At 38.8% G+C, this 19,343-nt stretch overlaps 1 protein-coding gene across 1 annotated transcript in view; it reads right to left on the bottom strand.

The window, feature by feature from the left end:
* Positions 1–19,343, bottom strand: part of col16a1 (collagen, type XVI, alpha 1) — a 98,294-nt gene that overhangs the window by 59,952 nt on the left and 18,999 nt on the right. The window contains 5 exon segments of the mRNA XM_046843798.1: positions 2,911–2,991; positions 5,975–6,256; positions 8,598–8,721; positions 16,012–16,129; positions 19,229–19,297. Of these exon segments, the coding sequence (XP_046699754.1) occupies positions 2,911–2,991; positions 5,975–6,256; positions 8,598–8,721; positions 16,012–16,129; positions 19,229–19,297 (674 nt within the window).

Below are 19,343 nucleotides of genomic sequence, written 5' to 3'. Positions count from 1 at the left end.
TAAACGCAATTGCAAACCAACAATAAATGTTTTAAAATATATATAAATAAATTGTATTTAATTGAATCAAATTAATTTGTGCCTATTTTATCTATGACTCAATTTAATTAATATAATAAAAAGTGTATTGTATTTGTTTGATTTATTCTACTTTATTATTGTATTTTTATTTAAACCAAGCAGGTATTTTATAAAAAAAAAATAAATAAATAATAAAAAAAAAATTTAACTGTTGTTCACAAATGGTAATAATAATAAATGATGTTAATTAAAAAACGACTAGCAATTTTATGTTTATTAACCGCAGATTTTGTTTACCGTTACACCCCTATTTTAAGTTTTTCTTTTCTTTTATCACTTCCAAGACACTAAGTACTCTTTACATACTTCCGTCATTGTGTCAATTGATTCCGCCAAAAAATCCCACTATCACATACCAACAAAAGATCCCATTGATCTAAAAAAAAAAAAAAAAAAACAGACTTCATTTTTCCCTACATGCAGCCATGCTAGTATTCTCATCTTAATGCATAATTCAGCAGAAATATTGTGCATGTCCATTTCCTAATGAGACTCATTTCTCTCCTGAAGACAATCTCACTTTTTCTCGAACTCTTAACCAAAAACTTTGGCTGCTGTGTGCTCGAGCGAAACCATCAATATATCGGGGTAATTTGCCAACGCGCTCTGACTAAGCTTCGAAAATGAAGTTTAAATGACACATTAGCCACATTTTGGTCCATTTATCAAATAAATTCCATGCTAACCTTTTTTTTTTGCCATAAATAAAGAGGACTATACATTACAGGTATTACAGAGGAGAAAATAAAATACACTGCATGAAAAGAAATGTGTGCAACCATTCGTTTGTGAATGTTTCGGAATCTCTCATTCCACATTTAGTCCTTGTTTTGCTGTTGTAATAACTTTTACTTTTTTTGGGGAAGATCTTCCACTAGATTGTGGAGTCCTTCTTGTGGAGATTTGTGGTCATTGAGCCATAAAGACGATGCCCAAAGGTGTTCAATGTGTTGGGTTGAGGTCAGAGCTCTAAAGCTGGCCATGGAAACCATATCTTTATGAAGCTTTGTGCATGGGGGCATCGTGGAACAAGTTTGATGTCCAAAGACGTCGTATTCAAATAGGTGTTTCAAGGTGTTGGGTGTCCCAATAATTTTTTTCCACATAGTATATCTGTTCACACACACACACAGAACCCCAGTATATACATACATACACTAATGCAATGCAAAGCTCAATTTCCTGTGGTAATCAAATCTATCAAAAATTCGAACAACAACTAGGAAATGATCATCAAGGTGTCGGATGTTGTTCTACACCAATGCATTATTCTAAATAATTAGATTGTGATGGAAACAAAACCACAGGCTGACTAATGACAGATCATTTGTTCCGCAAATGTTCATCGTGCCGTAAAAAAACATATTAGGTTCCAAATATGTGTAAATCGGTTCCAAATATGTAACACCTCGCAACCACAGTAGCTGTAGATTCTCCTGCTTATACCATTGGCTTTTGCCAGCATTGCCAAGCTAAAGCTGTCATTGATGTGTGCAGCACCAAACTACCGAATGGATAGAAATAATGGCGGATTTTCATTAGCTACATGTATATGAAAGTGAACAGCGTTTATTTTATTAGGTTTAGGATTATTGACTGAAGGCGGGCAGTTAGCACTTATGTGCTATTTTGGTACATTACTGCAATTAAATTCCGCTTGGGCATTTCCTCAGAATGGAAGAAAACATGGACGGAGGAAGATATTGTGGAAGAAAACCTGTTTCAGTCAGAAGAAATCTTTTTTTTTCTTTGCAGGACAATAATCCCAAGCACAAGGTCAAAGCAGCACTAAAATAACTTAAGAACAACATGATAAATGTTCTACAGTGCCTCAGTTAACTCCTGATCTCAATTCTTTTGAAAGTCCGTGACACCTTTTGAGAATCGCTGTCCATATGCGTCATCCAACCAACCTGAACATCCTCGAGCAAGTCTACCAAGAAGAATGGGCCAATGGTTGATTTACATTTACAGCATTTGGCAGACACCCTTATCCAGAGCAACTTACAACCAAGCAGTTAAGGGTTAAGGGCTTTGCTGAAGGGCCCAGCTGTGGTGCTGCTCGGATTTGAACTTCCAAGTTTCTGATACAGAGTCCAAAACCATAACTCAGGGAAGATACCACCTAATCCTCGCATACAGTATACACCAACCAGGCATAACTTTATAGTCACCTATCATGGCCACCTGCCTAATATTGTGTTGGTCTTCTTTTGCTGCCAAAACTGTTGTAACCTGTCGATCATTAACAGCGTGAACTTCTTCAGCAGTTTGAGCTACAGGAGCTCGAATGTTGGATCGGACAACACGGACCGGCCTTCGCTTCACCAATGAGCCTCGGGTTCACCACTGTTCAGAGCTGCAGTTTTGGAGACGCTCTGACCCAGTCGTCTAGACGTCACAATTTGTCAAACTCGCTCAAATGCTTACGCTCGCCCATTTTTCCTGCTTCGAACACATCGACTTTGTGGTCAAAATGTTTACATGCTGCCTAATAAGTAAATTACGAAGATAATCAGTGTTATTCACTTCACCGCTCATATTGTTATAATGTCATGTCCCACCGTTGTATATAAACGCACTGTACAGGGACATTTTTAGGTTGAATTTGTCTGTTCTTCACAACGACCTCCAGGTTTAAAATGTATAAGTCGTTAAAGGCTTCAGACTCCTTATTAAAAGGCCAGAAGTTCAAATACAAACCTGCCAAGCCTGTATTTAATCCTCATCTACTCAGTTGTACTTCGTCCAAATGCTAACTTTTTTTATTTTTCTTCAGATAAACCCATCAAACCAACGTGTATTTTTAATAAAAATCTTTAATCTTACCCGAGCTCCCGGAATTTCACAGCAAGCTTCCTGGATGGCCAAAGATGGATCGCAATACACCACCGCCTGCTGAATGTCCATCTGACGGGTAAATAAAAACAACAGTTACATTTTTGTGGGTATGAATTAACCTGAAATAATAAACAAAATCACATGAACCAGCTCTAGATTGTAATTTGATGTAGAACGTAGAACAATGTCGGGCAAGAAAAGCGCTCCTACTGTACAGACTTCCTCACCGTGACACGGGTAGGCGTGAACGTCTTACTTTTCATTTATGCAAGCTTATTAGCAGGTTAAAAAGATTCCGACAGCTTGCATAAGCAAAGCAGCGCTACGTCCCTGAAGCCGTGCCGTGTCAAAAGCTTCGACGCTGAGGCATTTTTTTTTCCCTGCCTCATGCGGCAATTCAAGAAAAGTAAAAGAGTTTCAAGAAAGTTATTTGAAGTAAAACATTGCTTTGCAACCGTGTGGTAATAGATAATGACAATACACTTCAATGCAATCCATAAAGAGCTGAATTCATTAAATTATAGATACACTACTGGAACAAAAGTAGTAATAACAAATGTAAACAAATAGCATATAGCTATATAATATATCTGTTTTCTTGTCCAAAGTGGTACTAATCTGGCCTACTTATTAAGAAATACTATCATATATTTCATATATGCCAATAAAAGAGTATTACCATACATGGGTATTGGGACGCCTGACTTTTCCAGCCATATGTGGTTCTTCCTCAAACTGTTACCACAAACTTGGAGGTACTCAATTGTATAGGACGTCTTTGAACGAGGGCATGAAATTTTCCTTCACTAGGAGATCCAGTTCCAGCATGATAATGTCCTTGTGCAAACAGCCAGCTCCATATGGATTAAGGAAGAAACCCTGAGAGGTACCGGACTCAAACATGGACTCATCCTCATCTGGTTGGCACCTAATGTCCATTCAATATAGTTTCATCACTGCTTAAGCGTAGACTATAATTATTAATCAATATAGAAAATCTATTCTCAGGGTTCTTGAGTTGCTCAGTAACTTTATGGATCTATAGGGATCTCCACTGTTTACATGGGTTGAAGTGGAAGATCTTTATTGGCCTGCTAAAAAGATGAGACAACAACCCTAATGAACAACTTCGAGTACTTCAAGTACAAGACTATAATAAGTTGAATGAAAGACTCTCTACAAGCCAAAATCTAGTGGAACATCTTCCCAAAAAAGTAGTGGCTAGATGTTCTGTGCCTGGAGATTGCCTGGAGGTTGGAAGTTGTGTGAAAAAAACCACATCTGGCTGGTGTACTTTGGAAAATGCAGTACATTAGAGTGTATATACAGTCAATTTGAGTAAAAAATCGAACCTTAGCAACTCATTTTCCTCTTACAGAACATCTGATCTGACCAGCTAATTGACATTCAGCTGGGTGTGTGTCTTGACTTGATTTGGTTAAGAAGTAGGAACTGATTAATAAATCATGGCTGATGGGTGCTGCTTGTTAAATCTCTTCAGGGTCCAGTTTCATCATGCTTTTTCAGAGCTGAGTAACATAAAACCCAGTAGACCAGAGCCGGTGGTTATGCTTCCACAGACTTTTCCTTAGATAACCTCCTGGAAAACACACACATACATATCCCAAAGCCCAGGGCTGAGCCTGCAGGTAGCCAGTGCACAGGAAGCAACATTTCTACACCATTAGCAATGTTCTGCACGATTAGTAGGGGGAACAGGAAGTCAGCTGCTCCTGATTTCGTTTTCTATTACACAAGGTTACACATGAAATTCATCTCCATGTTAACTGGTTTAAGTATTTAGATAACATTTTTAAATTAATTTTTTAATTACATTGATTCATATAACAAAATTTACATATTGAAACCTGATACCTTCATATCAAAACGTTTTAAATTGATGTTTGTGTTGTGCTTCGAAGAATGAACATCGTCTCAAAGCAGATTTACTCAGATAATGTGGTAATAATAAATTTATATGTTCTTTATAAGTGTAAGTTTGTCCCTGGTGGCAACTGTGGCAAAGAAAAACTCCCCGAGACGGCATAAGAGAGAAACCTGAAGAGGAACCAGGCTCAAGAGGGAAATCCGTCCTTATCTGGGTTGCACCAAATGTCCATTTATTACAGATAAACAATGTTGTATCAGGATAATTCCCGATAGTTCGTTTCTCCAAACGTTGAAATACTTTGACATGCCTCTTGAAAAAGTTCCCAAAGCTGATTTCCAGTAGATGGAGAATTCTTTATGATCATCCCAGAGCAGTGGGGGTGCAGCGCAGTGACTGACCAGGCCATTCCAGACGACTGTTACAGAACTTGAACGTACACGGGTCAGATGGAATTGCATGGCATGAGTTAAAGTATGGAATGGTAGCCATGTTGGTTCAGGATTCCTTTCACTTTCCAGAGTCTCCAACCTCCAAAATAACTCCAAACCACCTCCATGTTTGACCGTGGGGGTGAGGCAGTCTGCTAACATCTCTTCTGGTTTCCATCTTACACATGTTCTATTAGAGGAACTAATAGAGAACTTTTTTCCTTCAGTCACTGTCCATTTCTTGTGTTTTCCACTCTTACTGAGTTCATTGAATCGAAATGGAAAAAGCATGTGTCTCTCAAAAACCATAAAAGACCACTAAAGGTACATTTATTGTTAAATTAATGAAATTACCTAATGTTGTATAGAAACTAAAAGGAACATTAATGTGTCTTTCAAAAACAATAAAAAATGTTTAACTTTTTCGTTAAAAGAACTTTTCGGAGAGAACTTCAGAGATGTTTTCTAATTATTTTTTAAAGGTCATTATCTACATTGTGAAAAGAGAACATCTTTTTAAAAATAAAAAAAGAACATGCAATGTCAAAATATAGTAGATTTAAAAACTGCAGTTTGTGTTTTGTTTTGAATCATTTCGCTTTTTCTTTCTAAAGCAACTGAATTCTAAACATCGCCGCACTTCCAGGGACCTTGAACGTATTTTAAAACATTGTACCAAATAAATTCAACTAGAAAAAAAAGGGACTTTGCGACATAATGAAGACAACGGTACCTCGACGGGAGCGGCATTGCTGGCTTTCATGAACATCAGCGTGTGTCCGGTAATCGGGACCCGGCCCCGAGGTTCCAGTGGCTTCGTCTCGATCGAGCTGCAATCTACGTGAAGCGATGCGGCGTTCTGCTGCACGCTCAGAGCTACTTTGTGCCAGCGCTGGTCCTTCAGAGACTCCACTCCTTCTCCGCTGAACACACACCCTGTTGTGGAGGCATCCTGACCTGCAGAGGATGTCCGCAGTGCCAAAGTGCCCTCTGGCCCGTTCAGGTCCAGCGAGAGCTACGTAAAAAGAAGGGGACATAAAAAATATAATAATAAAACACCTCCATTTCACGTTCAGACTGAATAACAGTTAAGGAGAAGTTCTAGCTCATTAGCATCGGAGGTCTTTAAGCTTTAATTATCAGCGAGGCGATAAATGGGCACCTGTTGTTTTACTTCACACGACAAGGTTTAATGAAAGGCCTGTCTGGGAATTAATGGCGAATGCTGATGCGAAAGATAGAGCAGGAACCAGCAACCTGGATCCGAGTCATAGAGAAGGCACGTTGTGATGAATTGTCACCCACAGAAGCTGAAGGTAACGATTTGTCTCGGCCGTTGATTTAACGCCATTTTTTAAAGTGAAAGTATTTACAATAATGCATACGGGGCCATATCTCAACAACGAATACGTACATAAATACAATAGGTGACTGGTACGGGATTTATTTCAAACAGTTTTGTGCTTCGTCCCTCAGTGGGCTTCATTCGTGCAGCTGAGAACCCTCAGGGCAATTGCACTCAGAGTTGGTGGGGTGGTCCCCGTCTGGTCCCATGTGAACTCTAGAATAGTGGCACGAGTTCTGAGAGAAAGTGTTTTGACCCTCAATTGACTCTGACTGCATGAAGTGAACCAAGTGTTTTGTGAGTGTGGTTTTTGGAGATTTAAACCACGAGGTTCAACCTGAGCTACAGCTGTGGAGACTGAGAACAAAAAAAAGGAACACTAGATTTGATAGACTACTGTATATGGACAAGTTTGTGGATTAAACATCCGACTTCCCATTTTCTGATGAATGTGATGTTCCACTAGATATTGGTTGAAGATTTTTACTTTTTCAGGGCTTTAAAGATAAGTGGGCTTTTTACTTTGGGATACTTTCTTTAAATATATCTGGAATGTAAGGAATCCGGGGTCATTGTTCAGGGTCAGCCATGATACAGCACCCCTGGAGCACACAGGACTAAGTGCTTTGCTCAAGGGCCCAAGAGTGGCAGTTTGGCGATACTGCGGCTTGAACCACCAACCTTCCAATCAGAGCCTTGAACACTGAACTACCACTTCTCCTGTCTGAATTAGTGTTTAATCAAGATCTTCCATTCTAGCCCATGTAAACCATAGAGCTGGATTTGTGCACAAGACCATTCCAATGCTGGAACAAGATTAAGTTTCCTAGTTTGGGTTAGGGTTAGGGTTAGGGTTAGTATTCAAAAATTGAATACTAACGCATCCAAAGACACTCTATACAAGTGTGTACCTTCAACTTGTATAGATATACATCAAATATATGTTATTTATATAAAGTATATAGTTATTTCTTTAGCACAAAATAGTTATTTTCTATATTTCCGAAACTTTCCATGGGAAATTTAGCTGGGGAATCCAAGTTGGATATTTTCCAGGAATTTATGGGAATTCATTAACAGTTTGGAGAAACTATATTTTGTTTGGTAATTTTTTTTAGAATGACATTTTTTTTTTTACTTTTATTTGGTATCATTTTGTTTCACAACAGCTTCCACACAGCACAAGGAAGTTTTAAACATAAATGTATTGAATATTTATGTAATTTACATGAATATTCTGCAAAATGTAATTTTTTTTTTACATTTATTTTGTGTAGGATTCAAGAAATGATCTGTTATGTTATGGAGGAATGTACAGTGCATGTGGGGGGTCGGCCTCAGTGGCCATGTGATTGAATGTACAGGGTAGAAATTGTTGTTCGAAATCTGGTTGTTTGAACTAAAATGATCCTGCAACTTTTTAACTACATTTCTGTTTATTCCAATAAATTCCAGTTAATTTGCATATTTTCCTGTTTATTCCTATGAAAAGTTACCTAGAAATTCCTAGAATTTTGCAACCCTAGTCCTGAGGTTTTTTTTATATGTCTGCACACAATTGGAGTACATGCTACAGCAACTATAACATCATCCTCTTTCCTGAAGACCTTCTTGTAGTGGAAAACATACCATTATAAAGCACTTTAAAGTGGAAACTCCTTACATAAATGGAAACAAAGATTCATAAGGATTTGCTTCCCTTTTGTGCCTTTTGTGATCTTATATTTGAATCATTTATCCGGATTATTATGGTGATCACATCACAATCTTCTGGGAAACAATATAAAGAAAATTATCCTATTAAAACATAATTACAAGCATTCGTACGATCATCGAGAATGAATGTTTACTGATTACACAAATTTATGGTGGCTCCGACTCCGGAATCGACCAACCAGGATCACGTCTGATGAGGTTAAATAATTGATGTAACCCATCATCTTGCGATTTATATGCAAACTGTGCCCGGAGTCTTCTTCAAAAAAAAGATTGAAGAAATAGGATTCTGTACCTGTGGGTACCCTTGGCCGTCAGATATTTGGAAAAGGTAGACGTTATCCTTCAGAGCCTTGGCCTTCAGCAGCAGGGTGAAGACCAGCGTGAACTCCTCAGGCAGCCCATGTGGAAACACTTGACTGTGGAGAGATTGGATGGAAAGCGATTACACTCATACGGCTACAGAATTGCATCAGAGGGGTTTTTTTTTTTTTTAGTTTTTTTTTTTTTTTCCTTCTTCCTCCAGTGTTTGGCTGCTCAAAAGAGGGTGACCTCTGACCCTGGTTTTCATAAGAAACACAAGTTTGGTCCACCTCGTGTCTATTCCTATTGCTGTATGCGACTTTACAGGTCATGCCTAGCTACATTGTGAGAATGTGTTTGCTGTAGCAAACACACTTTTTCTTGCAATCACAGTAAACTCGAGCTCAGTACATGGGTCACGGGGTGAGGGAATGCATAAATAAGTGCGCGCACACACACACACACACACACACACACACACACACACACACACACACACACACAGTGGGTAACCAGAACACACAGGCAAGTACCGTCACATGGAAGTCAGGCAGCTGGTTCATGTCTTTACAGCAGACAAGTATGACAGTGATTTACAACACACTGAAGGAATCCAAGGAAATAACAGAGTAGCTGCCAACCGAGGTCTCTTTTTTTTTCTTTTTTTTTTTAAAACACACACAGAAAGAAACGGTGTGATTTTTCATTTTCCCAAACTTTTGTTTGTTGACACTATTATTCCTTTATGACCCCTTTCAGACTTCCTTTTGTGCTCAGATGTACAGACAAACAAATATATTTTTCTCTATCCATCTGTGTCTCTCTGTTCTTTTTTTCTCAAACACACACACACACACACACACACACACACACACATACACACAACTCAAGAATTAAACGAGTGAAAGGCAAGGAAAAATGACACGAAAGGGTAGCACCTTTATGACAGTCTGGGATAACGAAAAAAAGAAAAAAAGTAGTCACGCACAAAAGGGGTTTTGAAGGCCAAAATTCAAGTGAACCACTTGTTTATAATCAGCCTGAAAGTCCAAAGAAAAAGAAAAAGAAAAAAAAAAGAAAAGAGTGGGTGGTGGGGGGGAAGAAAGTCAAACGGCGGTAAATTAATGCAGGCTGTATCCTGTGTAAGGTAAACACGTCTGACAGTATGAATTGTGAACACAAGCTCTCCAAGGCCCTGTCTAGAAGACAAGGTGGATTTTGAGTGTGTGTGTGTGTGTGTGTGTGTGCATGAGTGTTAAGAGAGAGAGAAAGCGAGAGAGAAAGCGAGAGGTCAGCTTTCAAATGGGAAAGACATCTAAGGCTGTGAAAAATCCATCCTGATTGAGAGACAGCCTAATAGCTAAAAGAGTGTGTGAGTGTGTGCAAGTGTGTGTGTGTGTGTGTGTATATGTGTACGTCTACCTGTCAAGCGTCCGTCTGCAGCTAGGGATTTCATATAGTGTCAAACGTCAGCCTACTTGAGTTTTGTGTAAATTTCCCCGCAGCTTTCGCACACCCCTCAACCCTCGGCGTTCTGTAGCCTCGCTGTAAAAGATGGCATCTTGATAAAGCACTCTGTCGTCCAACGACGTTAAGGGCACACAAGGACCAAACGCTCGCTTTGACAATCTGTGTGAAAAACATACTTTCTGCCTTCAAGGGAAAACAGCAACCCGAACGCACTTTCGCCGTTATTGTGAAGAAAGTCCAAATCGCAGCAGACAGGTAACGAATCGCAATTTCGCGTAGGATGTGGTACTCCGTGTGACCATGTGACCCGGTTGTATATAAATGGAAATGGAAAAACGCAGTCATATTTGTAGAAGGTGCACTAGGGAAAGTGGGTAGATCACTGTTTAAGACATTGGACTTGGATCAGAAACTTATGAGTTTAAATCGCAACCAATACCAATCTTCCATTGCTGGGCCCTTGAGCAAGGCCCCTCAACCCCCCCTTCATATGCTCAATTGTAAGTCTCTCTGGATAAGGGTGTCTCCTAAATGCCATAAATGTAAGTCATGGGTATGGTCTGAAATGTTTGACTTCATTACCTATACCTGTTTATATTTTATTCAGGGAAAAAAAAAAACGTGTCACGACGATGGTAGCTATACGGAAAAAATTTGTATTGTATGATTTACAGCGTTTTTACATTTTCGAACGATACGTTGGGCCGATGTATAGGATGTACACATCTCCCACCTGGCACGACACCAGCGCTTGACAGAGTTCAGTTGTTTTGGTTTTGAAGCGTGTATTTTTTGAGTGTTATTGGTGTTTCAAATCCCAATTTTCCACATGCCCGCACCGGCACATGCGTATATATATACTGTATAGTTTATACATTATACATAGTTTAATAAGCTCTGTTTTGCTAAATAATATACTGTAATATGTTGAATTATTAACAAAATTACAGTATTCTATTCCAGACTCATCTACCATTCTTTAAGAATCCAGGGTAGGCTAGGACATATTTCGACTTCGAGTTTTCGTCGGAACACGTGTTTCGTCGAAACACATCTCCATCGTGAGTACCTGTATTGCTAATCTTGTCGTGAATTACATTTCTAAAATGGGATTAGAATTTGCTGACTATATACAGTAGTTTGTATCAGTATACATCTATCGTCCTATACACAGCATCTATTCAGTCTAAAAACGCCAATGTAATGATCCATTTATAACTGACTAGGCCGGCCATGCCAGCTAACATAATTCAAGTGGGTATAGCATGCTAGTTTGTTTGTTAGGTTGCAAATCTGCAGCTATAGTTTGACCCAGGAGGGTGAACAACAATTAACCTTTGAGTCACAATAACAAATGGCTAAAAAAAGTCCAGATTGTTGCAGCTTTAACTGTGAAAAGTTCAAGGGGGTAAATACTTACGTAAGGGACTTCAAGACATTGAGACAGCATTGATTAATGATGTGTGCTAGTGCTCTACTTGTATACTCGTTTTATCCAAACTAACTTACAAGAACGATAGAAGACCAATCACAAGTCTTTCACTCAACCGGTCTCTCGGGGGTCCTGAATTTGAACTCACGACTTTACGGTCGCTCGTGCAGGTCGTCAACAGACAAAAAAGGTGGGCGCTGAGGGTTAACTGGTGAGTGGGCTGTAGAAAATTGTAGTATAATTGGTTCTTCAAAGCTATGCTTCAAACCCTATGAGTTCATATGTAATACTGAATAAATACCACGCTCTGATCGATCGCACCAATGACTTACCATCATGGAATAAGTTACAAATATTGCAATATATAATATTATCTTCAGGATATTTTATTTGTGGTTAATGAATCAGCAAACTGCTTAGCATTAGTCATACATATTGGAACAAACGTATGCCGAACATTGACAAATTTTTTTGCAAACTGAGAGAAGAACAATAAAGAATATGGCTTAGGTCATGGCTAAGGAAAGGAGACCAACTTGGGAGGCTAATTTTGCTAAATATAGCTTAAAGGAAGCACTTATTAGCATAGGGCTAGCCAAAGAGTAAGTCTAGACAAAATACTGGTATTCCGTTTAGCTCTTTTTGCCTACATTGTATTCAATGTTTTTAGCTCCAATTCACGATAAATTATTTCATGTAGCATTATTATTAGCTCGTCAGTAGACATACGTAGGTCAACAGCCATCTTTAAAATTCTCCCACCATACAACGTTTATCATATTTTACCCCAGGTAGCCAAAAATCGTACACAGACGCGAGGACATTACACAGACGGAATGATGTTTCCAGGCAGAAATGTCTCCGTTATATAAGTATATTTACATAAAAACATGTCATTACTGCAACTTTTATATTCTGGTCCTCCATATATTTACAAGTCGCACAATTGAGTCTCAATGCTTCTTCCACCACTTCGGACCATTAGGCAACAGGTTGTTATTTAATAGTGGACCTGGCTGATGTTACATATGTTATAATTTTCAGCGATATGTTGTTCCTTGTTAGCTTTATAACAAAAAATTCAATTAGGACACAATCCAAGCCAATGGTTGTTTCCTGAATCGGTAATCCTGTCCACCGAAACCAGAAAGCCCCCTCAAGCCACTAAATCCTGATGATTATTTTTAATGATGTCGAGTGCCTGAACATAGCCGAGAATGTGTGGATTTTTCGTACAACTTGTCCTGCTGAAACACTGTACCATATGTAATGATGTGCTATACCATTAGTGTGCATTTATCTTCATAAAACCATGGAGAAAAACTTGATTTCGGCAGTGACCATATGAGGACATCTCATCAACATTTACATTTATAGCAGACATTCTTATCCAGAGCCACTCACAAATGAGCAGTTAAGGGTAAAGGGCCTTGCACAAGGGCCCAGCAGTACAGATTGGTGGTGACCACTGTAAACACTGCAAGATCACGTGACCTAATAATATGTCAATGATCATTAACAATTGGATCACAATGTCTTATATAAATCTCACCTTTCCCAGCACTTGTCTTTTCACGTTTTTGGAATTGGTTAATGCTCCTCATCATCATCAAGGTTTCCCCGATGCTTTGTGTTTTATTTCTTTGTTTTGTGTTTTTGCATACTACTAGAATTATAGTAGACACCTAAAGTGGACCATAAGATTCGTATGTGATCCTTTTTATCCACATTTAGTCCCGATTATTTGCTCTTATAGTGACTTTTACTCATCTGGGACGATGTTCCATCAGATTCTGGAGGTGATTTGAGATTTCAGCTACAGCTACAAGGATGTTAGTAAAGTCAGGCCACTAAAGATCTTCGCAGCTCAGAAAAATTCGCAGGTTCTCATTTGAAACATAACTAACATTATTCACAAAGGTTCCCTAGTGGTCTAGTGGTTAGGATGCGGTCAGGGAACCAACCCCAGCCACTTTCAGTGCCGGTCCCAAGCCCGGATAAATAAGGAGGGTTGCGTTAGGAAGGGCATTCAGTGTAAAAACATGTGCCAAATCAAACGTGTGGAGGATCCGCTGTAGCGACCCCTAACGGGAGAAGCCGAAAAAAGTTATTTACAAAGGTACCATATAGACTGCAGGGGTGCATCCAAAATTTGCGGATTTTCAGAATTTGCTGGGGGGTCTCGGAACATAGGCTCTGTGACTTCCGGGACCACTGTAGTTGCGTTTACCAAGCCAAATTTTAAATACATATCCCAAGGCCTGCTGTGTTGCACTTCGCTTGGCCTATTTGGTGCATCTCGAAATTGCCAGATTCGTTCAAACTCATTAAATAAAAACGGTACTTGACCGCGATTGTCGGTATACTTATCCATGAGAACTTGAGCAGATCGCTTTAGAATTCGACATCTGACTCAATACCATAGCCGAGGTAATAAACATTCACTTCCACACTCTCTTTCTCTCTCATCTCCATATTTATTTATGACTGCCTGAAAGCTTTCTCACAAAAGTCAGCCAAGGGCTAGTCGTCATCATACCCCAATAAACTGTCAGATCGCACGCTCTGATATCCACCGACCAAAACGGGAAAAAAGAAGGCAGGAGGGAAGTTTCCAGCTGAAACTCTGTGTCCTCAAAACATCTTCACCTTCCAGCGATAGCGCTTTCCTGGAATTCTAACAGCATGAGATATACATGACAGATTGAAGGTGATGATGCGTCTAAAAGAGCATGACAGCGTTTCATCTGTGGCCAATGTTTTAAGCTCCTTTTATTGTTTTGTCTCAAAATGACGTTTAAAACAAAAACGATTACGTGCATTATGGGAGATTTAACGCTGTCGTCTGGATCTGCAGCAATGACTTTTCCTGTGTTATAATTACGCACTATATTGGCAAAGGTTTGTGGACACCTGACCATAAAATGTCCTTTTTAATCCCATTCTACATTCAGGATGGTTAAAATCAGGATTACCTGAAATCAGGTAAATCAGCTTCCAAAATTCATCCCAATTGGGTTGAGGTTAAAGCTCTAGAGTTAGGAGATCTTCCCCTCCAACCCATGTATCTTCATGGAGTTGGTTTTGTGCATGGGGCATTATCATTCTGGAACAGGTTTGAGTCTCCTCGGTCAAGTGAAGTAAAAATATCATGCTACAACAACCTGAAGACAATTGTGTGCCCCCAAGTTTTTGGTAACAGTTTGGAGAAGAACCACATATGGTTGGAAAATGTAGGAATGTACATCCCTGGAAATAGGTGGTAGTATCAAAAAGTACTATATTCATCTATGTTTACACACTATCACCTGCAAAATAGTTTTCTTTGCTGAGCAACCCAGTGTTCTTATGGAATGTGTTCCGGATCTACGCAATGGCGTCAAAACAGCGACTTTTCAGCTGAATCTTAAAGGAGAGAGCGAAGACAGGAGGAGCCAAATCTGGAAGTAGGAAGGGTGCGAAAGTGAGACCATGCAGATTGTTTTCTGATGATCATTATGCACGAGTTTCCAAATGGTGGAATCAACATTTTGGGGGAGGGTTGAGCTCGTTAATCTTCCGGTGATGTCCTTCTGCTCTTGAAGCCACTCGAAACACCTCGATCAACTCGTTGCGGTTAGCACAGTTAGTCTCGAAGTGTGCATGGAAGACTTTCTTTTTACATTTTAACCATCCCTTGGTGGCCCTGGACCTTTCAGCTACTAAAGATGATACTATACATTCTACAAGCAGTAGTGTAAATTTATTTTAATAAATCAGGACATTCAAGCTTTGAACCTATAATCACAAACAAATACACAATGTTTTATCTTTATTCAAAGTAACATATTCTCGTATAGTTACATCCCCAAAGTGTCCTCTCAGTCATCAAACATAAGCTAAATGGTTTTTAGGTCTTTCTTTATGCCAATTCAAGTGCACGCATGGTTCAAAAAAGCTGCAGCCCATAAAACGTATTAAATTGTACCGTGGTTTATGGTCACACCAAAAAAGAAAAAATGATGGCTCTTTAATATTATTGTTAATAAAACATTTTACCACCCTGGGCTGTGGAGAGAGCTAAGTGAGCATGCCAGTCTGATTTCCAGAAGTACAATATTGGAAGGAGTGCAGCTGAGTCAATCTCCAGATGGTTGTCCCAGTGCTTGAATATTTTTTCCATGCTTTAGGGCCAAAGTTCTTAATCAACATCTAGCTGTCATGGCCAGGTTTAAAACTCAGACAGGCTTGTGCTGGCGTGTTTTATTACTGTGGAAGTTATGAACATGTACAGCTGTGCTCGCAATTGATAAGTGAAAGAGAGAAGAAAAGCGAATGACGAAAACAGACAAACGCAAATGCTGCCCTTTTGGGAATGCATCGACTGATGTTACAGCAGTTGCTTTTATTGGCTAGTGAATGCTAACTCCTAGAAACTAGCAAAGGAATCTCATAATGTTTTATGGAGAGAAAGAGAGAGAGATAGAAAGACAAAGAGACAGAGATAGAGAGATTAAAGGCTTACTCAGTGGGCTGGATGAGCCGAACTTTTCCCAGGCGTAGGATGACAGGCCCCCGCGGGTTACGTATCTTCTTCACATCACTGTTCTTCATCAGGGAAAAGCGCCGCACCAGATTGAAACCTGCGAATCAATTGATCAATTCATTAAACATCCAGCAGGCTAATCAATCAGCAGGCTGCCGCACGACAGCCACCATGCAGAGTGTCACTGACGGAGTTCAAGTGGAGCAGAAAAGCCTTTAATGTAGGGATTTTGTCTTTAGGTGATCTTGCCCTGATCTCTTCGTGAGTTAATGACTCTCTCTCTCTTCAGAAATTCTCCACAAGAGAACAAAATGTACATTTTCAAATGCATCACATGACGTTTGTAGGTTCTCAGACAGTCAAAGTGCTTGAAGAAGTACTAAGAGTGCCAAAACTTTCTTTCTTTTCTTTCTTTCTAATTCATTATAAACCCTATCACAATAGTGATAGGAAACACTGTCTATAGTCAGCTACATCATTCAAACTTATATTTTACTTTTCCCTAATTTCTTTATTTTCTAATAACATTTTGTTTATTCTAATATTCCTTCAAATATGACCAAAATAAATACATATTAAATAAAATATATGTAATAGGGCTGTCAATCGATCAAAACATTTCATTGTGATTTATCCCAACTTAATTGCACATTTGTATCTGTTCTAAATGTACCTTAAATTAATACTTTTGACGTTTTAAATTCTCTAATCAACATGGACATGAACGAATATTGATGCTTTATGCAAATGTATGTTTATTATTCATGAAACCGAACTCAACATTGAGCATGAATACAAAATATTCTTGTAAATGTTTTAAAGTAATTACGGTGATTAAATGATGTAAATCATCAGGAGGCCAAACGCAGCTTTCGAGCTATGTTTCCACACGGACGGTTTTAATCGCCGTATGTGTGCGTCATGGCGGGTTTTGGTGCTCGATTTCAGACTTGGCGGATCAGTAAAACAAATGTTTAGTGATTAAGAATAATTTTCTGGTGGAGTTTATTATCAAAGTAAAGAAAGAACGTCGTTAATAAAGGTTTTGCGTTTAAGCATGTATATATAAAACTGTCAAATCTGACAAAAACTGTTGACAGATTGACATCTCTTGATTTGAGTCAGACTGAGACAAGGAGAGAAGATGTTAGCAGACTGCCTCACCCCCCACACTCAAACATGGAGGTGAAAGCTTAATGATTTTAGTTTTTTGGAGCAGGAAAGGTTAAAGTCTTAGTCCAAGTGAATGGAACCAACATGGTAACCATTTCATAATTTAACACCATGTAATTCTGTCTGAAGACGATGAGTCGAAAGTGTACATCCAAAGTCTGTGTTATTTAGAGAGAAAATAGTCGTCAATTAAATTAAAATCTACTGGAGGAACGAACCATCCAGATGCCGAGAGTGTGTAAAGCTGTTATTCATGCTAAGGCAGGATTTTTCAATTAAATTAAAGTTTTTATATTGTTGCATATAAGCAAAAGGAAGTGTCTCTCAAAAATGATAAAACTATTGGTGGTCTAGTGGTTAGGATGCGGCGCTCTCACCGCTGCGGCCCGGGTTTGATCCCCGGTCAGGGAACCAACCCCAGCCACTCTTAGTGCCGGTCCCAAGCCTGGATAAATGGGGAGGGTTGCGTTAGGAAGGGCATCCAGCATAAAAACGTGCCAAATCAAACATGCGGATGATCCGCTGTGGCGACCCCTAACGGGAGAAGCCGAAAGAAAGATTGATGGGCATTGTATTTGAACAAATTTGCCCATTGTTTGTACAGCAAGCTTTATATCACCTATAGTTTGAGCCGTTATGAGCAAAAACATCATAGTAATGTAGTTAAATAGTAATTGAATACATTACCAACTTAATACTGCAAGCAATAATATAAAGGCAGAAAAAACTCACTAAAGATTAATACAATTACTCGAGGCTAAGACGTAAATTATAAATTGTATATTGGGTGAACAAAAATGTAATAATAATAATAAATAAATAAATAAACTATGTGTATAAGCGTACTTCAGATTCCTTAAAAGCTGTGTCTGGATTGTATTCTGCTGGTTGTAAACTGTATAAAAAAGTAGTAGGCCATTGTGAAATATATTCACTGTTGACTAAGCTAGCTTTCCTAGCTCTGAGCATTTCAATAGCCTTTTTTTAATGTCAAAATGCAACAGAAAAATACAGGCAATGAAAACAAAATTTAGGAGCTAATAAATAATCTCACAATTTGTACATTTCCAAAATATCCTGTTTAACCTGATTGTAAAAGGTTGCTTCACTCCAGTCTTTACCCTCGACTATTTTGCTGCTAATATATTTCAGTAATTTTATCATCACAGAGAGGCCCTGCAGGCTGAAATTTATGTTTCCAACTTCAATTAGAGAGAAATACAATATATTTAAGCCTTGTCTGGAGTTTAAAAAGCCAGAATCGCATTTCATTAGTATTCATTAACACCAAAGCCATTGCTAATTAGCTGAAAACTGCAGGTTGTGAGTTACAACATCATTTACACCAAGCCATCATGTGTAAAGGGCTAAGCTACATTATGCTCATCAAATACAGTTAGCAGCCTAAAAAGACTAACAGAATATTATGCTAATATTATAAAGTGTCAATGGGAGATTTTAAATTATGCAGGATATTATGTATAATAAACCAAAATCTATGCTAAGAAACCATTCATGCTAAGTCATATACTGTACTAGAACACTTTTTAGACATAACTATTGGGAAATTTGAAATTTCTTCCCCAAACTGTTACAACAAACTATGGAGGCACCCAGTTGTATAGAACGACTTTGGATGTTGGAGCATAAAATTATTCCTTTAAATTCATAGACCCAGAAGCTCCAGCTCCATGAAATTATGGTTTACTTGGGTTGGAGTGAAAGATCTCCCGCTATAGAGCTCTGACTTTAACCCTATTGAACCTGAATGGGATGAATGTGAATGCTGACCGCACCCCTGGTCTCCTCAGCGTAAAAAACATCACAGATCTCCACTTGAAAATCTGGTGGAACTGGGATCTCAGTATAATATAACAGCAACTGTGGACTAAATGCGAAATGGGATGTTTAAAAAGACACGTATATTATTATGGCCAAACTTTTGTCCATAATGTGTCAGCAAAAATCAGCATCGTAACCCTGCTTTAAATGAAACTCCATAACCTGGCCCACCGTACAGTACCTGTGATGTTGTGTCTGGCTGTCTGAGAAAACCTCCAGTCTTCAACCTGCATAGATGGACACTGCACACCTATTGAAATAAAACAGACATAAAATGAGACAGACAAAAAAAAAAA

Source organism: Silurus meridionalis, chromosome 29, assembly GCF_014805685.1.
Source record: "Silurus meridionalis isolate SWU-2019-XX chromosome 29, ASM1480568v1, whole genome shotgun sequence".
In the NCBI taxonomy this organism is placed as follows: domain Eukaryota; kingdom Metazoa; phylum Chordata; class Actinopteri; order Siluriformes; family Siluridae; genus Silurus; species Silurus meridionalis.
This window is presented reverse-complemented; position numbering and strand designations above follow the sequence as displayed.